The sequence below is a fragment of the Eumetopias jubatus genome, unplaced genomic scaffold, assembly GCF_037043125.1.
Source record: "Eumetopias jubatus isolate StellerSeaLion01/CBP00866 unplaced genomic scaffold, mEumJub1_p1.0 scaffold_2, whole genome shotgun sequence".
Classification (NCBI taxonomy): Eukaryota; Metazoa; Chordata; class Mammalia; order Carnivora; family Otariidae; genus Eumetopias; species Eumetopias jubatus.
Genome location: NW_028274808.1, coordinates 151,154,929 through 151,180,533, shown reverse-complemented (window position 1 = coordinate 151,180,533; position 25,605 = coordinate 151,154,929). Strand labels below are relative to the sequence as shown.

General features: G+C 32.5%; 1 protein-coding gene across 1 annotated transcript in view; it reads right to left on the bottom strand.

The window, feature by feature from the left end:
• Positions 1-596: 596 nt before the first annotated feature.
• Positions 597-25,605, bottom strand: part of TECRL (trans-2,3-enoyl-CoA reductase like) — a 110,124-nt gene continuing 85,115 nt past the window's right edge. Inside the window, exons 8-12 of the mRNA XM_028100512.2 lie at positions 21,922-21,965; positions 10,107-10,164; positions 2,160-2,245; positions 1,578-1,623; positions 597-724 (exon numbers count right to left, since the gene is read on the bottom strand). Of these exons, the coding sequence (XP_027956313.1) occupies positions 597-724; positions 1,578-1,623; positions 2,160-2,245; positions 10,107-10,164; positions 21,922-21,965 (362 nt within the window). The remainder of the gene's footprint in view (positions 725-1,577; positions 1,624-2,159; positions 2,246-10,106; positions 10,165-21,921; positions 21,966-25,605) is intronic.

The window sequence follows — 25,605 nt, the reverse complement described above, 5'->3', positions numbered from 1 at the left end:
ATGATTTGTATGTAAATATAAATATATAGTTAATATGTAGTATATATTCAAATGATTTAGTAAATAATATCTAGAAAATATTTTTAATTGTTATAGTTTCAGAATGTATAGTTTCACACATACAATGTATGTATGAATAAATGAATATGGCATAAGAAATTACATTTCACTTTTAATATAGGTAGAATTTTCACAAGAAATTGAAATATACTTCTCAATAACATGTTGAACAATAAAGAAAATAATAAATTACTATCAAAATGTGTAAAATTCAAGTGACTTAAATGTCACAATTATTTTACTTTAGAATGCAGGTATTTTAATTGTCTTAAGCAAATAGTATTATGAAATATTTAATGAAGTAAGAAAATCTTGTTTAAGGACCAATCTTTGGATACTATCTTTTATTAGTCCGATATTTATGGTTTCTACTTTTTATTTGTCTCAGGTTTATTCCTTTAAATCTAGCTAGATGATACCATTTAATATTTATACTCGGTAAAAGTACTGTAGTTTTTGAAATTCTGTTGCATTATAGTCAAAACTGCCCAAGTCTGATTTATTGAGCTTATATACTTTTCTTCTATATATTTTTCCTACAGTATGAATGGAATCATTGCTGATTTTCTATGCACATAAGAATTGAATTTCTTCAAATAAATCTTATGTTTCTTTTGTGCCCATAGAGACATCTGGATACTCATCAGAAGTGTAAAAATCCCAACTAGAAAAAAAAAAAAAGAAAGAATTATCCTTTCTTATTTCTATGATAGATATAGAAGTTCTATTAGAAAAAGAACCTATTTAGCTCTTAAAATATTTCTCAAGTGTTGCATATTTCTGTATCAATTTTCTTTACTCATATTAATTGCCTAGCATAATATATATTCAACACGTGGTTGAATAAACATAGAAAGTATATAGCAGAGGTCAAAATAAATCTACATTTTTTATATCCCACTGCCACAAAGTATTTCCAAATAAGGAATTTTTATCTTTCTGAATTTTTCAATAGTAGTTTACTGTATGTATATAATATACATCTATACATCTACACACACATGCATATGGCAAACCACGTTAATTATGATTCAAAAATTGTATACAATAGAACAAATAATGGATGAAATGGATGTAATACATACCCTTTCCAATACATGCAGTTCATTTCAATTTAACTCTCTTATGTGTGTTAAAATGCCCAGCATTTAAGATTACACACTCATGCTCCCAGCTTTCCCTTCAGAGACATCATGGACACTTGAAGGACACAGCACATACACATGTCTGTCTGTGTTTCAAGTGAAGTGCATTATTACCACCACTTCTATTAACAAATCCTTGCTGTTAATAAATATGTTTGAGCTACATTTTCTAAGTTGGATTAAGCCACAATTACCTAGAGATTTTTGTTACATTATTTTTTAATACTGCTAAAAATATCCAAGATAAAAACAAAAATGGAAGCATAAAATCCTTTTGCAAAACTGCCAAACTTTAGCACTATAAAAACTTGATCTCAGAAACCACTTCTCTTAAAGGTGCATTTACTTAAATGACAAATAACCTAGTCTTACCTGGCAGTGTTTGTGTCATGACTGTGAAACTAATCCATGATCCAATCTGTTAGATTAAAACATAAATTAATATATACCTATGATTAATCTAGTATTTTTTTAATTTGTGATATTATATAGGTAATGTGAAAGCTTAAAACACAGTGGAAAAACTATAGGTAGAAATAAATGTCACCCAAATAATAATTTTGTTGTTAAATATGATAGTTATAATCCCATAAACAGCATCATATTCATAAAACAAAGTGAAAGATACTGTTCCAAAAACTTTGATGATAAAAATAGGAATCCTGAAACATCTCAAGACATTTTATATGAAGATTGTGACGTTTTCTTTAAAAATAAATATATATGAAAATATTCATATTTTGGTAGGGAAAATTGTGGTTAAGTGTTCCAATTTCCTATGCCTATAACTTGAAATGAAATAATATACCATAATTTATATCTCTGATATACAGATCTACCGATAAAATCTGTCTATAATCATATATATTAAACTTTAATATATGTAAATACATAAACATATGCATTTAGAGTATCAGAATAAAGTTTAATTATTTACATACATAAATAGCATACCTCGTAGGTGTAGTTAGGACATGAAACCAGGAAAAACATCCATGTGAAGGGGTTATAATTTGGACTTGGAAAACAGGCATTAATTCCTTTTAGAAAGAAGAGTAAACTATCAATGATGCTACATAGTGCAAATTTAATCATATATGTCTTGTATAATTCTAAATTCCCTAGAATAACTTATACAACATAAAATGTCATCATATATTTATAGAAACCTATTTCCCAAATTGCTTAGAATTCGTTTCAAATGTTATGATCTTTTGACTCAAACAGAATACCTGTCATTTTCTGTGTCTATAGTTATGTTGCTATAAATTACAGAATACACCATGATGATCAGTTCTTTAAAATTCAATATATAAATGTTATTTTGCATAATAGATGCAGCTGAATTGTATACTGAAATCAGTAAATGTGCTTTAACAATTGCAAGCTTCTCTTTTAGTGTCAAAGAAGATTATTTGGTTGAGATTATTAAATACTTCAAACATTCCTTTCTATTTAATTAGTGAAAATCCAAAGGGAATTTTATAAGGATGTCATTTATATTAGGAAAGTGTGAAAACCTCTCATAAGAGGATTACAGTGAATATCAACATAGTTAATATTCAGAAATACCACATAAATTATTTCTGCTCAGCAATGAGGATTGTTATTTACAGTTTTCATTATACTTATCATATTGTTACTTGATTTTTGTGATTTTTTTTGCCTTTTAATTTCTTTCAAGAAATATTTTAGATAACAAATTTATAATGATTTCAAGTTGAACTTTGAGCAATGACATTTATAAAAGTAAATATGAATTATAAATTACTGTTTATTCTCCATAGCAAATTTAATCAAATAACACATCAACTAATCTCTTTTAGTTATAATTCTAAAGTCATAATGAAATGTCAGTATTTTGTTTTCAGAATTGTAACTATTGTTAAACTATCAAAGTAAAAAATATATTAGGTACTGTGCAGATTTCATGTACTGCTTATTTCAACAGAAGAATAGAAACATACCATTTAATATTATAGATTCTCTTGATAACTTACATGCAAGTTCCTTTGTATAATGTCCATATATTCATCAAAAGAAAAGTGATTTAGGAACCTACTATCCACGTTATAGAAACTGAATTTCAGAGGTGGAAGATGCACACAAAATAATCTGGATTAAACCTAGTTTATGACTATTCAGCCTCTAGTGATGGTGGAAATGTTCAGGGATCCACAAATACACATTTCTTCTAGTTTGTAGATTTAATAAGCAATATGTCTTAGGATCCAGAAAAAATATATGTATGTAGATACTCTCTCATGTATCTACTTACTGTTAATTTTAAGCTATAAGTCTAGATGTTACTAATTTAATACTTACAATCCCATGAAATGCTTTCTCAAGCTATAGTTACTATTAATAACAGAGCTTCTATTAAATAAAAGTCAGAAGATTTTTTACATTACAATGCTGCACCACACAGAGTCTTCTTCTGGTATAAAATTTATTCCACAGCTTCAGGGATAACTCCTGGCAGAAAACTTTCAACCCTCAGCACCCTCTATAAAGACTGTCTGGCAGAAGGGAGAAACCTTTCCCAAGGTCACACTCATTCTTCGGTGTAGCCTTAATCCAATATTTGGTCAACATGGTAAATTGAGGACTCAACTCAGAATAACATTGATTGTTCATCCTAGCTGTAGAATACCCCTGAGGTTCATCTGAAACTTGCCTTGAAACTGTATGACTCTCAATTTCCCCCCAAACATGACTTATTTTTTTCCCATTCATAAAATCACTCTCTAAAGAACTTCCTGAATGCTAAACTCCATTTCAGCATCTGCATCCCAGAAAACTGAACCAACAATAGCTGCCACCAGGAATGGCCCCAAAAGCAAATAATGGATTGGCATTTCAAAATGAAATGACCTACTGAAAAGCCTGCAATGAGTACTGCATCACTGATGGTAGGTCTTGAACAGATAACTGCTGGAACAAGAGTAGCTGTGCAAATGTAAAGCCTTTTACCAATGGTGTGATGGCATGCTATACTGATGGAAAGGAATGCTTTATTTGGTCCAATGGAATTAAGTGGTTATCACTATCAGTGCTCTTGATAAAAATAGCTAAAAACTGAAATTAACAATTGGCAATTAAAATCAAGCTGTGAAAGTTAGAGGGCCTCATCAGAGAAGCTCTGATCTCTTGCAATGAGAGAAAGGCCGCGAAAGCTGAGGACCAGGCTGAGGACTTACTTGCAAGAGTAGTCAGGCTCCAAAGAAAAAAGAACTCCAATACAAACTAGGTCTGCTAAGCCCAGGTTGTTGTTCACAAAATCTTGGAATATATAGATTTCCATGAACTCCCTGAACCTACAGAAGTTGCCCACTCCTCCCTATTAAAAGTTAGCACACTCCCTTCCTTAAGGCAATACATATGCCACTATGTTGCAAGGAAATCCCCTCTAGGATCTTCTCCATGTACTTTCTTAACTCCTATGCTATAGGCTAGGGTTACAGTACAATATAACCTAAGAGAGTTTGCTCTGGACTGATAAGGGAAAAAAAAAAAGAATTATGCCCCAATGGACCTACAGAACCCAGCTCCCATGAACTAGCTAATTATGGGAGAATGTATATACATGTGATTGGATTCTGAGAGTACTTGATAAGAAAGGCAAAATATAAAATTGGACAAGAGTAGGTTTATGATGTCAGCACAGTCTTCTGGAATATAGGAAATAATGTTCTGCTAAAATGGTACAAACACACTAACATGCGCCTGGAAGCATGAACAAAGTAATGGCACATAATAAGTGAGGAAGAAATGTTAAAATTCCATGGCAAGCAGGGGAAAAATATATCAAATGGGTTGGAAAAGTGTGGATCCTAGATTAGTTTATATAAGGCTGAAAAAGGAAGACCCCTTTCCATGGGAGAAATTTTTTTCTCATGTTCTATATTCCCATGTTCTTTCCTATGTTCCATAGAACTTAGAGGATATACCATTTTCCAAAGCTATAATGAATGTTTTAGTGAAAGGGGCACCACCAGCACTAAGATTAGTGTTTTCTCTCTGCTGTTCCAGGCTGAGTATAAGTGATATCATCTTAAAACTAGGATGGACTAGTCGTGATTGGGATTTAAGGATCCTTCCCTCCCCTTTTCCCAAATCAAAAGCATTTATATTTGCAGCACTTACCTGTCATAAACCAGAATGTGTAGTAAATTCAGAAGTTTGATCCACAAAGTGTTGTGGCTAGTTAAAATAACACAGTGCTCCTAGAAGCTAGCTGATGTTTACCCAACAGTACTATTTTTGAATTTAGGTAAAATAAGAGATGAATAGCCCAGAGATTTGGAACAGCTAACTTAATATAAAATTCCTTTCCCACTTTTTGGACTTTAACCAGTTCTAAGACACTAAACTCATTGGTAGTAGAACAACCTGGGACTCAGGAAAGACCCTGCAACACCCAAACAAGTATCCATGAAAATTTTATCCTCTAGATGAGAATCTGGGTAGGGGCACCTGGGTGACTGGCTCAGTAAAGTAAGCATCTCTTGATTTCAGCTCAGGTCATGATCTAAGGATTATGAGATCGAACCCCAATCATGGGCTCCATGATGGGCATGAAACCTGCTTAAGATTCTCTTGCTCCCTCTCCGTCTGCCCCTCCCCCCTTTAAAAAAAAAAAGGTGAAGATCTAGGCCGTGCCAATAGGTAATCCCTGAGACATTAAATGTGCATGTTGAGTGTAAAAGGAATTTAGCAGTTTGTGGAGGAGGAAATTAGTACAAATCAGTTGTTATACCAAGACCATGTACAGTGGTGAAAGCTGTGTACTCTCCCACTAGCATGTCTCTTTTATTTCATTTTTTTAAGATTTTTATTTTTATTTATTTGACAGAGAGAGACACAGCGAGAGAGGGAACACAAGCACAGGGATTGGGAGAGGGAGAAGCAGGCTTCCCGTGGAGCAGGGAGCCCAATGTGGGGCTCGATCCCAGGACCCTGGGATCATGACCTGAGCCGAAGGCAGACGCTTAATGACTGAGCCACCCAGGTACCCAGCATGTCTTTTTTAAATTTCCCCCAGAAAGAGAGGCCTACTGGCATCCTGACAAGGCTACTAAAAGAAAGTATACAAAGCATATCCATGGGAAAAAAAAAAAAAAAAGGAAGAGACTGTGATGGTTTCAGTGATACACTGCCAAGATCCCCAGCGGTGTGATAACTTTCATAACTTGTAAGTGCTGGTAGCAGAAAGATTTCAACTATAAGATCTGATGAGAGGATGGCCTTGACTAAAGAGAGCTGCCTTATCCTTGGTCATTCACATTTCCCAGAGACATCTACACCTAAATTACCTTTTTTTTCTAGTCATTCCAACATAAGACAAGTCAGAATTATTATCCTAGCTTCAGACACCCTATAGAATTGACTGAGGCCACCCATGAAACGGCATCATTTTTTTTAAAGATTTTATTTATTTATTCATGAGAGACAGAGGAGGAGAGAGAGAGAGAGAGGGAGAAGCAGAGGGAGAAGCAGGATCCCAAGGAGCAGGGAGCCCGATGCGGGACTCGATCCCAGGACCCTGGGATCATGACCTGAGCTGAAGGCAGACGCTTAACCATCTGAGCCACCCAGGCGCCCCATCATTTTCTCACTTAACAAAATTCTCCTTCCTTCCCTCTTTTCCATACTTTGTAATAACCTTCTTTTAAACTTATTCTATATCATATTGTGTCTCCTGCGGAACACATTTTGTGACACTTTGTTTAAATAATAAATATTAAATGGTCCTCCAATACATAATTTATGACTAAGGAACATCTAGGAAAAAGATATTACCACAAAGTTGAATTAATATATAATGGGGAATAAAAATTCAGGAGCAGCAGAAAGTTTTTCAAAGCCAAAAAAAAAAAAAAAAAACCCTGATATTTTAAAAAGGAGTTTATGAAGAAAAACAGAGTGTACTCTATGTATAGAAATCTAGAATTCATGATAAAAAAAAAGTGAGTCTACCCTGAGAAATTGTCTGGTACCTGATAGATCAGAACACTGGATATGAAGAACTGAAATGAGATGAAATGATTTGAAAATAGGGAGACCAGAAGGTTTTCATCTTAGAAAGCACTGCTCCCATGAAAAGAAAAGTAGTATCAGAGAGCAGTTCATGGGGAAGGCATTGCTTGGAGGCTTAGAGGAGAAGGAAAAAAGGAAACAGTTCTGGGAATTGTGGGTTTTATAAAAAAAGGAGTGTTTAAAGAATCAAAAGACACAATAAAGAAACCCCCCATCCCTTCCAGAATACACTTTAGGGACTCTTCTTCAAGCATCCCACCTATAAAAAAATTTGTTGTTTCTCTTTTAGGACAATCCATACACTTAAAAATGAACATAAGTTGATCGTCATTCATATAAGCTTTCTATGTCAATAAAATAAAGTTCCTTTTTCCATGCTGATAAAAATACCCCTCAAAAAAAAAAAAAGAAAACTGAAAAATTTTAACAGAACATGCCTACACAGAAGCATTTGCAGGTACTAGAGGACATAACTATTAAGAATTCCAAAACTCGGGCGCCTGGGTGGCTCAGTTGGTTAAGCAAATGCCTTTGGCTCAGGTCATGATCCTAGAGTCCCGGGATCGAGTCCCACGTCGGGCTCCCTGCTCGGCAGGGAGTCTGCTTCTCCCTCTGACCCTCCTCCCTCTCATGCTCTCTGTCTCTCATTCTCTCTCTCGCAAATAAATAAAATCTTAAAAAAATAAAAAATAAATTAAAAAAAAGAATTCCAAAACTCAAAATAGATATGTCCAAGAAGAAAGAAAAAAATGAAAAGTGATTGTACTCAAGAAAGAAATTGTAGAAAAAGAAAAAAAGTCATCTCAGTAATATAGACATTTCAATTTGCCTAAGAGTGGAATGTTCATTAGAACAGAGGATAGTAAGTAGATGAACAAAACAGCCAAAAACAAAGAAAAAGCTAAAAATAGAAATTGATAAATATTAACATATAATGATATAACTTATATATAATTTACCCCCTGATAAAGCCCACAATGCAACAAAACAAATTTTAAACTATGAGAAAACTTTCTAGAACTAAAAAAAAACATGAATCAACCTATTGTAAGATTACATCATGCTTCTGGGAAAATTGACCTGAAATTATGAACTCTAAAACATACCCTACAAAATTAATAGACTTAGTGGTAAAGAAAAAATCTTTTGCATCTCAAGGCAAAAGGACCAAATCAATTAACAAAGAAGAGAAGATTAGATTGGCATCTGATTTCTCAAGAATAACATATAAGCAAGACAAAGCGTGGAGCAAACACTGAAGAAAAAAGTCTTTTTCACATGAACAATTCCAAAATCATGTTTGACTTCAGAAACATGATGATTTAAAATTTTCATTTTCAAATCATGATACCACAATCCAAATAGATGAAGAAACTTGAGCAAGGTGACATTGTTAGAGGGTCACAGTTAAGACTAAATTAGTGATATTCCTAATTTTAGCAATACTAGTATTTTTACAGGATTGTATTGTGTTTCTACACTAAAAACAAATCAGACTATCAGAAATTTTCCAATTGGGCTTCAAATACATCCAAAGAGAACTCAGCAAATCTATGAATTTGGGTCAGATAAAAATGGCATCCAACCATTTAATGAAATGTAGGCTCTTCTTTAATGCAAAAGCAGACAATAAACCACAATAGCATTGGCATTAATCTGTTAACATTTTTCAGCAAGAGTAAGTACAAATATTTTCAAGTCATATTGTAGTTATTTTAGATATCTATATATTTTTATCTGTCTGTCGATATATGGTCATCAATAGTCAAAAAAATTGACTAGTTATCACAGTATTATGTAATGTAATAAAACATATATTATAGCTGTTTTATATATTCATAAATGTTCTAACATAGTAAATTTCCTTTGTTATTCTATATATTATATGAAAAAATATTTTGGAAAGTGTTTCACCAACCTGCCAGAAATGTGCAAGGCAAGAAAATGTTAAGACATTCAGGTAGATGTTAAAACACACTTGAGGCAAATGCACCTTTATATTTGCAACTAGACTGATAACAACATGAAATCCAAATGTTGACCATTGCCACTTAAAATTATAATTAAATTATGTGTCATGTACAAAAAGCAGTATGACTCCATACCTATAATTAAACCTGAATGAGAGGATTAATTTACCAAGAATATCTTTACATAAACACTGTGAATTTTGTGTAATACTTTTAACTAACTACTAAATTCAAACTGTCCTCCCAGGCATTGCTATCTCAGAGCTACTGAATTTGTCAAAGATCACTTTTATTAGAAAAAGTTTAAGTCACTTGAAATACAGTGAGGTTATATCAATTATTATGCAAATTAGATCAAGATTGAGAGTTAAGCTAAAAAATTGGCATTTATCACTGGATTATATACTGCTTTAGTTCTTAATCATCTGTTTATTTTTTACATATATAAATGAGATTGTCATTTGATATGAAGGGCATGCACATTTCATTTTAGAGAAACCATTATTAGAAAATACGATTTAGTTCAAATATTTTAAAAACTTAGTCATACAGCGGCTAGAATTGGGATATATTCTCTTAAATGTTTCCAACTATTGCTTTATTTATTTTTTTAAAGATTTTATTTATTTATTTGACAGAGAGAGACACAGCGAGAGAGGGAACACAAGCAGGGGGAGTGGGAGAGGGAAAAGCAGGCTTCCCGTGGAGCAGGGAGCCTGACGCGGGGCTGGATCCCAGGACCCTGGGATCACGACCTGAGCCGAAGGCAAACGCTTAACGACTGAGCCATCCAGGCGCCCCTCCAACTATTGCTTTAAAAATTGTTTACTAAAGGCTTTTAAAAATAATAATTAACATTGTTTAGAGAAGATAAAGAGAAAAAGGCACTAACCTGTGTGATTGGGATGAGCCAAGGTTACATTGATGAAATGATTTCCAGCTTCACAAATCTGTAAAACATTTTAAACTTTTCAGTGTGATCTACATGTTCCTCTTTAAAAATATATTCTATAGGGGCACCTGGGTGGCTTGGTTCATTCGGCATCTGCCTTTGGCTCTGGTCATGATGCCAGGGTCCTGGAATTGAGCCCCAAGTTGGGCTCCCTGCTCAGTGGGGAGTCTGTTTCTCCCTCTCCCTCTGCTGCTCCCCCGCCCCTCCCCCTGCTCCTTCTCTCTCTCTCTCTCAAATATATAAAATCTTTAAAAAAATTTAAAAAATCATATTCTATAGATTTGCCAGTATCCATTTAATATATTAATTTCAAAGATCCAAGAGATATATTATTACTCTAATTGTAGGGAGAAGGAAGCTTATATCATAATAATGAAAGAAACTGTTGTAGATATAGATTGAATTAACATAATGAATCACATTGAGCTAGAAACTTTGAAGATATTTTTGATCCTTTTTGATAACTAGGTTCAAATTCCCTTGTTAAAAATCCGGTTGTGCTGATGATATGCTTTGTACTTGTTTAGTAGGTAAGTTTCCATGCCATGAAGAGACAAGTCAGGTTGTGGAAAATAGATCTGGCATAGGTGTGCATGTTCTAAATTCATTAGCACAGTAGCAACCCTGTTACTGCAAGGGTGGTAGTGCACAGATGGTTTCAACTCAATTTAGAAAATTGAGTGGAAGCAGTACTGTCCCACAAAGACACTTGCTGATTGTCTGTCATCTGACCCCTTGATCATATACACTCTACTAGCCATCCCAGTCAATAGACCGCTATGACGTTTAAGAAGCTCAAGTCTTACTAACATCTTCAGGGACAGGGTTAATGACGTTCCCAATTTGCAGGCCTGGGTGGCTCAGTCGGTTGGGCATCGGCCTTCAGCTCATGTCGTGATCCTGGGGTCCTGGGATCAAGTCTCAATTGGGGTTCCCTGCCCAGTGGGGAGTCTGCTTCTCCCTCTACCATTTCCCCCTGCTCGTGATCTCTCTGTCTAATAAATAAAATCTTTTTTTAAAGATTTTATTTATTTATTTGAGAGAGAGAATGAGATAGAGAGAGAGAGAGAGCATGAGAGGGGGGAGGGTCTGAGGGAGAAACAGACTCACTGCTGAGCAGGAAGCCCGATGCGGGACTCGATCCCCGGACTCCAGGATCATGGCCTGAGCCGAAGGCAGTCGCTTAACCAACTGAGCCACCCAGGCGCCCTAATAAATAAAATCTTAAAAAAAAATAATGTTCCCAACTTGCAACATGTGTCCCCAGAAGTTAGTACCTTTTCCTTTGTCATCAATATGCTTAATCTGATTAACACTAGGTATGTATTCAAAATTTAATACTTTGTTATTAATAACATTGTTATCCAATACCATTATTGTTTAGAGTCATCCAAATTTTCACTATAATATATCCCTAAATTGAGCATGTTTTTAACTCAGTATCTTTAATGCTATTAATCTCTTAACATATATCTGATTTTGTTCTTTTCAACAATTTCTGTAGGGATTTCTTCACATATAATAGTTTTGTAATTGTAGAAAAGGCTCTTAGTTTCTCAAGTTATCATTACGAATAAAAGCTGAATTTTACATTTTCAGATAATGATTTTATAGTTGAACTTATTTATAGGTGAATATGGTTAAGAGTGTGAGCCATTGTTGGATGAACTTGTGTTCGAATGCCTCATATTTTACTTTTTAGAGATTACATGATTAAGATATCTGAAATTCCATTTCTTCACCTAAATGCTGATATTACTTTCTTTCCCCTGATGGTTATTATAGGATGATTAAATGAAATCAAGTGCCTGACATATGAATTACCCAATAAAACTGTGATAATTTTAGTTACCAATGTCATCAATTAAAAACCAGAGAATTACCCTACATTGATTAATCTTACTTCTCTAAATTTCTATCTCTCACAATGGCAACACTACAAAACACATAATTACTAAATTAATAATTTGTTTTCTTTGTTTGGTCTTTCTATCTTTTCTCTTCTTTCAATCAAATGGCATGTCATACTTATTTTTCATCACTCACTGTGCCAAATGCAAAATGGAATATACAATAAAAAATACTTATTAATAAGCAAATTAACTTACCAACTCTGTGAACAAATTATATTTTAGAAATTATGGTTTTCTTCTGGTAAATCATATTCACTTTATGATTATCAATATTTTAAACTCATTCAACCTTCAAAATATTTTCTCCTTCCTACTTTTCACAACACAACTAGATATGAAAACATCAATCTTCTACCCAAAGTATAGGGCATGGAAAAATGAGCATTTAGCTTCAGTTAGACCACTAGCTGTATACTAATGCCATAATTTATCACTAGGTTCCCCTACCCCCTGCCCCCAAATAAAACATAACATACTGAAATAAGAAATATGATAGAAGGGAACTTAAAAAAATGATAAATAACTCAACTTTTCCATCTTGCTATCTACAGATGAAATGCATATCCATATACATTCTAGGGGTGGAGATAAAAAAAATCAGCTACATCTATATGTTTAAAAATACTTAGTTTATGATTAACTTAGCAAATCTCTAATGGATTTTAAAGAGCATTTGTGACTATTTTCAACTTTCACCTTAAGCACTGGCTTCGATATTCTCAAGAATGAATGTGTCCAATATAGTTTAATTGACCTAGATAAAAGTGGTTGATATAATTTCCTCTTGGGTCAGAGCTGAGTAAGATTAGAAAATTCAGTCAGTGCTATAAAACTCAATATATGGTTTTATTACTGAAAAAAAAAATCAGAAGAACATTAAATGTGAAACATTGGAACATTTTCCAGCATGACTTACACATTTCTCCTGGGTTGATTTTTCTCTAAATCAGATATCTTCCTTTGGCACGTTATATGTAAACACAGCAATTTCACAAATAAGTTTGAGGAAGTTGCTATCATTAGGTTTGATTTTTACATTACTTAAATGTTAATTTATCTTATATATGTGAAACATACAAATGTGTAGAAGCCCAACTTGCGGAGATCCACTTTTATATAATTTCTGTAATGTTCTTTCTTGCAAGCCTCAGCAAGTGAACATTCTCTACTTATATAAATAGTGAAAACACTGTGTCTATAGAATAAAATCTAGGGGTGCCTGGGTGGCTCGATTAAGTGTCTGTCTTCAGCTCAGGTCATGATCCCAGGATCCTAGGATTGAATCCGGCATCCAGCTGCCTGTTCAGTGGGATCCAGCTCCCTATTCAGTGGGGAGTCTTCTTCTCCCTCCCCTTCTACCCCTCCCACTACCTGCTCCTGCTCTCTCTCTCGTGCTCTCTTAAATAAATTTAAATCTTTAAAAAATAATAATGAATTCTAAACACCCTATACAGAATTTGTAGCCATCAAATAGTCAGGTTCTCTCATTTTGTCTTAGTAAAACTCTTTTGGTTTCCACAGTAAAAATAAGTAATCTTTATTCTGTAATCTAATAGTATTTTTATAGGAATGAAAATGAACGGAGTGCCTTGTGGCTCAGTCATTAAGCGTTTGCCTTTGGCTCAGGTCATGATCCCAGGGTCCTGGGGTTGAGTCCCACACTGGGCTCCTTGCTCAGCCGGAAGCCTGCTTCTCCCTCTCCCACTCTCCCCTGCTGTGTTTCCTCTCTCGCTTGTGTCTCTCTCTCTGTCAAATAAATAAAATCCTAAAAAAAAAATGACCTATATTATTTCTGTATATATCTGTTCTCCCCAAAGATTTTTTTATTTTATTATGTTATGTTAATCACCATACAGTACATCATTAGTTTTTGATGTAGTGTTCCATGATTCATTGTTTGTGTATAACACCCAGTGCTCCATTCAATACATCACCAGGCTAACCCATCCCCCCACCCCCCTCCCCTCTAGAACCCTCAGTTTGTTTCTCAGAGTCCATAGTCTCTCATGGTTCGTCTCCCCCTCAGATTACCCCCCTTTCATTTTTCTCTTCCCACTATCTTCTTCTTTTTTTTTAACATATAGTGTATTATTTGTTTCAAAGGTACAGGTCTGTGATTCAACAGTCTTACACAATTCACACTCACGTTAGCACTCACAATAGCACATACCCTCCCCAATGTCTATCACCCAGCCACCCCCACAACTCTAGCAACCCTCAGTTTGTTTTCTGAGATTACGATTTATATATGTTATCATTATTATTAATTATCGGCAGATATAAGTTTATAATTTGAGCAATGTAATGTCTATTTCATTAATATAATTTAAAAATTGAATGTGCTAAAATGTTTCTAACACTAATAATCAAGTTTGTTTTGAATTTCAGCTATTTTAATTTTCTCTCTTTCTAATGATAATAATTATTATTATGTCATGTCTTATTTATTTTATCTTAATATTTCAAGAATAAAGAAAATCTTAGATCACTATATAATTATGGAAGTTTCATCGTAATATATATCAACTAACTTCTTGAGAAGTTAGTTTCTAAAGGATAAAACACACTTGCATAGACATGCTATTTGATAATATAGGCCAATATTATACTCTTTTAGCATCATAAGTTAAGTTTTATAACATGATAATATATCACTATAACATTATAAAAATTTATTCTAATTCCTAACCTCTATTTTTTTTAAATTAGGAAGCCCATTTATATACATTTCAGTAAAAAAAAGGATAACATGCATTGTGTTCCAGAATAAATATGTCCAATATGTTAGTTATGGGTTTATCAGAAAATATATATACTAACCAATACTTTTTTCATTAAGACATTTTTTTAGAGCAGTTTACAGCAAAATCAAGGGGAAGGTCCAGAGAGTTTTCCTATATCCCCTGCTCCTGAACATGCATAACTTCTCCCATTATCCGTGTCCTCCAACAGAGTGGTACATTTGTCACAACAGATGAACCTACATTGACAGATTATAATCACCCAAAGTCCACAGTTTACATTAGAGTTCACTCTTGGTGTTGTACACTCTGAGTTTGGACAAATGTATAATGCCACATAACCATCATTATGGTATCATACAGAGTATTTTCACTGTCCTAAAAATCCTCTGTACTCCTTTTGTTCATTCCTCTCTCCCCAACCCTTGCTAACCACTGATCTTGTTACTGTTTCCACAGTTTTGTTTTTTTCAGAATGTCATCTAGTTAGAATCATATATTATTTAGCTTTTTCAGAAGGACTTCTTTTACTGAGCAATATTCCTTTAAGCTTTCCCCATGTCTTCTCATGGCTTGATAGCTCATTACATTTTAGCACTGAGAAATATTCCATTGTCTGGATGTATCATAGTTTATCCATTCACCTACTTTGGGACATCTTAGTTGCTTCCAAGTTTGGGCAATTATGAATAAACTATTGTAAACATCCATTTGTAGGGTTCTGTGTAGACATAATTTTCTACTTCCTTTGGGTAAATACTCAGGAGCACAACTGCTGGATAATATGGTAAAAGTATATTTAGGTTTGTAAGAAACTGCCAAACTGTTTCCCAAAGTGACTAGATCATTTTTCACCCCCACAGCAATGAGATTTTCTGCTGTTGTTCTACATCCTTATCTTCATTTGGTGTTGTCAGTGATCTAGGTTCTTGGCCATTCTAATATGTTTGTAGTGCTATCTTATTTCAATTTGCATTTCCCTGATAGGATATGATTTGGAGCATTTTTCATATGCTTATTTGCTAACTGTATATCTTCTTTGGTAAGGTGTCAGTAAAGGTCTTTTACCCATTTTTTAATTGAGCTGTTTGTTTTCTTAGTCTTGCATTTTAAGAATCCATTATATATTTCAGATAATGATCTTTTATCAGATGTGTCTCTTGCAAATATTTTTCCTAGTTTATCCTTTTCTTCTCATTCTCTTGACATCAGTCCTTGCAGACCAGAAGTTTTTAAGATGAATGAAGTCTAGCTTATCAATTATATCCTTCATGGATCATTCTTTAGTGTTTTACCTTAAAAGTCATTGTGGTACCTAAAGTCATTTAGGTTTTCTCTTATGTCATCATCTAAGTTTTACGGTTTTGCATTTTGTGCTTAGGTCTGTGATCCACTTTGAGTTAATTTTTGTGAAGAGTATAAAGTCTGTGTCTGGATTCATTTTTTTTTTTTTTTGTATGTATGTATCTGGCTCCTACAGCACCATTTGTTATGATTTATTTGTTCTATTGTATTGTCTTTGCCCTAACCAACACATGTCACTTTTAAAAATGAATAATTGTAGGGTTCTAAGTAAAAGTTCAGCTATTGCATTTATTTGATTGCAGGATATGAAAAATAAATTTTGAGAGTTATTTTATTAATTTATATTTGCATGAAACTAATATTTTACTTTATAAAACTTGTTATACTTGCTGTAAGAGATGGTATTTTCACTCAAATTGTAACTCAAGGTATTTGATTTAATGTTTAAAAATAGTTTATTTTATTTCTGTAGCCCATCTCATTACCACAATTCTAGGGATACCTGATTTATTTATTTTTTAATCCATAGAGTTTTCATGAAATATCTGCTTTAAATTAGGAAACCCATTTATATACATTTAAATACAAATAACACAAGTATGTGCACATACAGTACAAGACTATAGTCTAAAAAATAGCACCATATAGTAAAATTTTAAAGATAAAGATACTTCATAAATACTGACTATTTTAATTTATTGTTAAAAACACATTTATGATGATTTCTTAGAAGTTATTTTATATTAGCTTAATACTATATATTTTAGCATTGATAATTTTTATCATTATATAGTAGCTGCTGATTTTAAAGTATTACTATTTTTAGGAGTAAGTCAGTATTAGCCAAAAATTAAATGATAATTACAAAAAATTATAAAAAAATAAATTTGCATTAATTTTACATTATTAGGGATGCCTGGGTGACTCAGTTGGTCAAGTGTCTGCCTTTGGCTCAGGTCATGATCCCAGGCTCCTGGGATCAAGTTCTGCATCGGGCTCCTTGTGCAGCAGGGAGCCTGCTTCTCCCTCTGCTTGCTGCTCACACTGCTTGTGCTTGCTCTCTCTCTGGCAAATAAATAAATAAAATCTTTAAAAATAATTTTACATTATTAATTTTAAAACTAGTCTTCTAAACAAATTACTGAAGAAGCATTACTCCAACAATATTTAGGTATAAAAGTTGATTCCTACTTATGTCATTATTTACCTTAGATACTTGAGGGGAGTTGAGAGGAAACCAAATTGGCAAATGATGAGAAAATGTAGAGTGCTAAATTTTGTTTTAAGTCTTCAATAAAAAGTGCTGTCCATCTTTTTACTGGTGTCTATCAATAGTAGGCAAAAGATCAGAAAAATACTCTGACATCCGAACCTGAGCATGCTGCCTGAGAATGAAAGCACTTACCTTTGGCACACATTTCTTCCCTCATTTATCTCCTCCACAAATACCCAACATTCGAGCAGTTTCCTGGCCTTACTGCAGTTTCCATAGCACGGCCCCACTCCACTCTCCTCCCCCCTTGTTAAAAGCCGTGGTATATTGTTCCCAGCATCCTCTCCCTTAATCAAAAATTACTCTTCTCTGCCCAAGGTCCTTCTTGGTTCAATGTCACAAGAGAAAATGTGACTGTTTGATAAGAACATAATTTATTACTGGGCGCCTGGGTGGCTCAGTTGGTTGAGCGACTGCCTTCGGCTCAGGTCATGATCCTGTAGGCCCGGGATCGAGTCCCGCATCGGGCTCCTTGCTCAGCAGGGAGTCTGCTTCTCCCTCGGACCCTCCACCCTCTCATGCTCTCTCTATCTCATTCTCTCTCTCTCTCAAATAAATAAATAAAATATTAAAAAAAAGAACGTAATTTATTACTTCTCCAAGAATATTTCCATTTTAACAAAAAATAAAACTTAATCCAAATGCGTGGATAACTAATGGTGAGATTGAAGACACAGGGGCAAAACCAGGGAGAAGAGTGATTTTCAGTACTTTGCAAACCATGTCTTGTATATTATTATTTATTTCTCTCAATTCCTACATTGTTGAAGAAATGCAAGGAAATGCAAGGAAAAAATTCCTTTTCTGGTGAAGTGCTCAATGTACAAAGAATTGACAAATCATAAACTGCTTCTGGAGAGTAAAAATAAACTGAGAGGAAGAGTGGATAAAGAAAACAGGATTGTTATTTATAAAATAGCAAAATATTAAAAATTATAGACTATATTTTTTTTGCAATAGTACTTTCTTTCCTTTGTGGGTGGACTTGGGTTCCAGAGATCATAGAAATATGAAGAGACTGAATTATATTGTATCTCTACAATATTTCTAGAAGAAAAACAAAGATCTAAAAGTTGTGGTGAAAGATACACTGATGTCTTTATAAATTTGCCTATATTTGATTCTACTTCTTTGATTTTTCACGTGTAGATTTTATGATATCAAAACATACTTGAGAGAGCAAAGTCATGTTGAAAGTCAGAAAGAACTTACACAAAGGGGGAGGTGATAAAATACTTCTCAAAATATAGTATCTATATGACAAAATTCACCAAAATCAAAGATTTTCCACAAGGAATTATACTCCACATTAGAATACATTAAGTATGCATTGTAATGTGTGTTGTTTTGCTTACAATAGATTTTGCTTATTATATTAGAAAACTTAGACTAAAAATAAAAGAGGAGGGAGCAGAAGAGAAAATTATAATTGTTAATGGTTAGTCAACAAAATGGATGATTCATACATGAGTAATTAAGAATTAACTATGACCATATTTCACACATTGCACTGTATTATCTCCTAACTGGGTATAATCTGGCTCTACACAACAGCAGAAGCAAAATCAACTTTAAATGGATAATGCTTTTTTCTTATGTTAAGAGGGTACATATACCAACAAAATGAAGAACAGGAAGTTTTGCAAACATTAGCAGAAAAATTAACACTTTCAATTAAGATAAGCATTTTCTGGTTAAACTTTATATTATACAAGATTGGCCTATGAATTCTCACTCTTTTTCCTCTACATAATAATAATTGATTATATTATATGCTGATAATATAAAATAATTTTAAAAGCACTTGATTTAAACATAGGTGCTTTACTTTCCGAACCATTTGCATATACATTTCTTATGATAAATGTGAAAAGCACACACATAGACATTCAGTTATTGTGAACGAAAAGAAAATCAACCTTGAAATATAGAATGTTATGCTCACAATGATATGGTAGGCATCTTCAATTTAGGTGATATATGTGCAAACTCAACTCATTTGTTGTTATATCCAGTAGGAGAATCAGTTTCCTAAAGCTTACCTCTTAATATCATATTTTATTTGTGAAAAGTAAATGTATTTCGCCTACATGGAACATTATTAAGAAATTCAGGGCTAGCAGGACTTTGTAATTTGTCATCACAATTTATAATTTTAGGAGACTCGCATGACCCTTCCGTCTCATTTCTGAATCTATTTGCAACAGAATACAATTGCATTCAAAATTTTGACTTTTACATAAGGTTTTATTCATATACTCAATACTATCTATAATTAAAAGCACAAGTTGTTCTTTTAATCTCAATTTAAGTCTATGATTGGAACAGTCAATATCTGTTATGTGCTTAGAAATGTGGAATTAAAGTTATTACATTTATCTATTGTCTGTATTGGATTTAGTCAATGTTATTTATCACTACTTGTTTATTTTGACACCTTGGCCCTTATAAGACAGAAACTCTGATAAAGTTTTATGACTTGCCTAATTCTCCTTATTTTTTCCCCATGTGAAATGTATTAAAAAGCATTGATTAATAAAATCATGTGTGAATATTAAGCACTAGTAGATTAATTAGGAGGCAATGTCTAGAAATCTTTGGGGAAAAATGTATATTGCAAACATTTAGAATTTTGCTTGTTTTCAATTATGCCTCTTTTTTCACTTAAAAATATTATAACTGCTAAGACAAGTGTTTTAAAAAGCAATAACTTTTTTTGGAGGGCCTGGGTGCCACAGTCAGTTAAGCATCTGACTCTTGGTTTCAGCTCAGGTCCTGATCTCAGGAGCATAAGATCAAGCCCCACATTAGGTTCTGTGCTCAGGGCAGAGTTGGCTTAAAACTTTCTCTCCCTCTCCCTCTGCTCCCCCACTTCAAATAAATAAATCTTAAAAACAAAATAAAAATGTAACTTTTTAAAAAAAGTTTTCCTTTATACTAGAGCCATGGATTCATAGCTATACCACATTAGAGAAAAGGAAAGAAATCAAGAATATTATATAAAATGGGAGATGTGTAAATATTTACACAGATAACAGAAAACAAGTTGCAAAAATGCATAGTGGCTAACATTATAAGGAGGATAAAAATGAGAGAAATAATCAGATATGAATCTAAAAATATATAAAAATAAAGACCAAATACGTGGTTATTGTTTTGTTTATCGACTAATTAATTCTTCCATTTGCTCAAATTTACTGAGTAGTTAATATACAAAAATCATTTGACTTGGTACAATGTAGGTTAACAATAAAGGCATCAAAATAAATAAACTGAAGCCCTGCAATCTACAAATAATATACACATGTGTAAAGTTAAAAGGTGATGATATATTGACAATATATTTGCTTAAGAAGTTATAAATAAACGGGCATCTGGGTGGCTCAGTTGGTTAAGCTACTGCCTTCGGCTCAGGTCATGAACCTGGAGTCCCAGGATCCAGTCCCACATCGGGCTCCCTGCTCAGCAGGGAGTCTGCTTCCTCCTCTGACCCTCTTCCCTCTCATGCTCTCTATCTCTCATTCTCTCTCTCTCAAATACATAAATAAAATCTTTAAAAAAAAGAAGTTATAAATAAAGAAATGATTTTTGTTATTCACTCAAGCAAGGAGTGTTTCTAATATGCACAAAACTAGGTGCTAAAAATATTAAAGCAGGACCTGCTCCTGCCACAGCCAACATATAGAGGATGTAATTAACTAAAGTATTAATTAAAATACACACATTCATACACACACGTTTGCATGAGAGCTTTTAACAAAGTGTGTGTGATTTACGCCTTGTATGAAATGGTGGGGCATAAGTTATTCAATCCAACTTCATAAAGGATATAGACTTATATATGAATCAAGAGAATTCATCAATGCATCAGGGACAGGAATCATGGGAGTTAATCTATCAAGGACAAGAATGAGGAAGAACATGAATAAAGAATAGAAGCATGGGTTATATGGTGGAATTATACGGTGTATGAAGCAAAATATGTGTTTAATGAAACAATGCATTTCAGAAATGATAAATAATCTGTTGTACTTAGATTGATGTGTACCCAATTCAAACAATGCATATGTAAATTTAAATAGAATAATCTAAATAACTGGTTGAGAACACTTAGAAAAGACCTACCTTTCATTCAAAAACGCAGTTTCCATATGCCAAAGAGTTTTTTAGATGTTCATCTGTTAGACTCATAAAACTTTTTGCTCTTAGGGTTTGTAAGTAAATACACAATAGGAAGAATTACTATGATTTTTTTTCAAATTTTACTAGATTTCAATTATTCTAATCATGCTTCATAGATGAGTAGAACATTTTGATGAAAAGATTTAGAGAGCAAAAAGTATTTAGAGAGCTAATAGCTTGATTCAGGGTAATTGTTTGACTTACTCTACTAAATATCATTAAGTATATAATATAAAAATAGATGATATTTTCTACATGTGAAATCCTCAAATATAATTTGTTTTGCATTCTTAATAGCACTACAATTAGAGCTGAATGCAAGTAATATAAATAATACATACCAAAAAAATGATAGCAGATACTGTGACTTGCCGGTTTCCAAATGCTAGAAAGCAAGAAAAGAAGATGTAATGCAAACATTCATAATTTGGATTGCCACACTATAAACATAATTGAAGCAATGTTTATTGGATATTACTATCCTCTAATCCAGAGTACAGTGGTGTATGTAATTGACTTTTTGGGATAGCACGTTTGCAATCTAAAGGGATGAAAATATTTTTGCTTTCAACATATACTTATTAGTTGTCACTTAATTATATTTAGAATACAAAAGGAATCTATTTTTAATTTGTATTATTAAGCTCTTTGAAGGCAGATTTAATCTTTCATTTCTCACCTTGAATGGCATTATATGGCATAATATATGATGGCACCCAATGATAACTGTTGTTTTTTAACATTTAACAACAACAAAAAACATGCTAATAAAAACTTTTATTTTTTGCATTGATATTTTATAATAGGTAATATTTTAAATGTTTTCTTATTTTTCATCTAAAAACAAATATATGAGGCAAGCATTAATGTTCTTATCTTAAAGTAAATAAAAATTTAGGTTACATGTTCCCAAATTATATATATAAGGAATAAAATAGAATTTTAGACACTGTCTTAAAGATACCTTTCTCATGGTAAAGAAGGTGGAATATACAAAAGTCCTAAAAATAAAATTTTCTGATAAACTCATCATCTGTATTAACAGTTGCTTTTCTTTTTTTTTTACTTTTACGTGTATGTGCATATAAATTGTATTTATATAAACACATTCACACAATTATAATGTCTCATTTTAAATCTTGCATATTTTATAAGAATATATTTAAAGGCATTTCTAATATTATTAAACGTTCATGTAAAAGCTATGATAATATCTGTATCATAATGTATAATGTGGCTAGCTCTAAAAACATTCAATATTATGCTGCATATTTAGTGCTACTTTAATTTTTTGTATGATAAATAATACTACTTCAAACATCTTTCTTTATGTCTTTTATGGAAGTTCCAGTTCTATGGTCTAGAAATTTTAAGGATAATTTAGTCAAAAGTTATATAAGTGTCTATGCATGGACATATGGACATATACATATATATATATACACATATATATATATATCCATAAAGCATATATATAAAATTTGTAGAAGTATTGAATGTTTTGTTTTTATAAAGTACATATATCTAATTATGAAATAAAATATATTAATACATTAATGGAAAAATTTTGGAAAACAGATAAAAATGTAAAGGGAAATAAAATACATTAAAATCCCATTATCCATGGTAAATCAGTTAAAACTCAGATTTTCCCTTGGAAATATACATATTTGTTATACACTTTTTACAGGATCTTATAAAACACTTTTATAATCACTTATTCCTTCATATTATATTTGCCATATAACTAAGCAACATTTGCCATATAATTAAACATTCTTCTCTAGCTAAATCAAAATATATTTTTTTTGTTTATGCTACTTCTAGACAAAACTTTATTCATTCAATAATAGCTATTAGGCATTTATAGGACAGGCACTATAATGTGTGCTTGTGATAAAATCAGTTATAAACTAAGCCAAAAGCAACTCTTATCTTAATAAAAATTACTGTCTAACAAGGAAACATAATAATCACAAGATAACAAAGGGAAGTGTGCAACCCTGATAAGTGTTACTAAGAAAGGTCTATATAGTATTTAATGTAAGAGCTAAAATGAAGGATTTAATCAGGGAGATCAGGGAGGACTCTCAGTACATGGTTGAACTCTGATTTAGAAAATGAATAGATATTAAATAGACAAGAGAGGGGTTCAGAACATTTCATGTAGCAGGACAGTGAAAATATACCTAGTTTTCATTTTTTAATAAGAATAAATAATGATATGATAAAAACAGGTATGGGGCAAAGAGTATAATTTTTAAATATTTTTAGTGTTTATTTCCAAAAAACAAAGCTACAGAGAGTGTAATTTGAAACAAACTTTCTATAAAAAATTTTAGCCATCATTAAAACTTTCTCTAATTTTTTTTTAAAGATTTTATTTCTTTATGTGTCAGAAAGAGACAGAGAGAGAGCAGAAGCAGGGGGGAGGGGCAGAAGAAGAAGCAGACTCCCCGCTGAGCAAGGAGCCCAATGCAGCACTCAGTATCAGGACCCTGGGGTGAAGACCTGAACCGAAGGCAGAGGCTCAACTGACTGAGTCACCCAGGCATCCCAAACTTTCTGTTTTATTTTTATAATTTTTATAATATTTTACATTTGGCAAGAAAGAGAAAAACAGGTTGTTTTTCTTTTATTGCTGCTGATATTAACATTTATGTATTAAGTTTTCTGAACATATGCATGCCAGTTTGCAGTTAATGGAATATTCTTGCCATTGGGAAGTTTTCAATTATCATAATTTGTTTCCTATTTACTTTAAAATATTTTCAAGAAGTATGAAAAATGACTTCCTTAATGGTATATATGGTGAAAATACATAATAATAATATGTAGTATTTTATTCAAGTTAGCATGTATAAATAATATCTAGTATTTTATTCAAGTTAGTGTGTGTACAGATGTTATTAATTTTATGCAGTCAAATCTGTTGAGAATAGGACTAGACATGATATTTGTTCACTTTCCAGTTGGAATCAGTATTGTAATGTTATATATGTTTTCACAGAATTTAAGTCCTACTTACATCTTATGCATTTAGAGTCTTGAGCACAGTAAAATTAGACTTTCAGGCCCTCATTTTCCTAATCATAATTGGGGATATTAGCACTTACAGAATAATGTTTCTTATTACAAAAGAAACAGAAATTTTACAATTATTGACAAACATTAAGTTTTCAATAAATATTTTGCATATGTTAATAACAATCAGCTTCTATTATTTTGTATCAGATACGTGAATTTAGCATTGTCAGAGGCTCCTCTTAAACACCTTGTGGAGCAAAAATATTGGTCCATTAATATTCTAACATTAGTAGGTGCATCTTTTGATAAAATATTTTTTAAAATGTTTTATATAATATTAAGAAAATTTCCCCTTCAATATTCATTGTTAATTGTTAGTATTTAGAAGAATTAAAGTTTTGAACATTGCAATGATTTACTTTTAGCACACTCAACTAGATTTGCTGATCTTAGTAAAGATTTTGTTGTTGGTACTTCAAGCACAGATATTAAGATGGTTTAACTTATTTTATAAAATTTAAAATAAAGCTTGAATACTCCATTCATTTCCATTTCAAACTTCATAAACCCCAGAAATAGACCACAAAAAATAACTGTCAATTAAATGTGAAACCTCCACCCTTGTAGCACCCTTGTAGCTCTGTGTGTGCCTTGAGGGCTGCAGTAAAAGCTGAGAAGAGAAAAGTCCACAGCAAATAAAGAAATGGAATTCTTTGATGAGGACAGCTATTTTTGTTCACTTTTATGAAATGAAGATTTAGGTCTGGTCCATTGGGTTTTCCACCAAACTGCTTCATCTGAGTCAATGGTCAGTACATATAATAAAGTTATAAACAGAAACCAGTATGTTACAGAAACAAATTGCTTCTATTTTTCTTATTGAATTGCATTTAATATAATAATTACATAATTATTGTGAATTTTTAAAATCCTGACAGCTGATTTTATATGATTGATTTTGTGACTATATGGAATTTTTCTTTTTAATCTTCATTCTT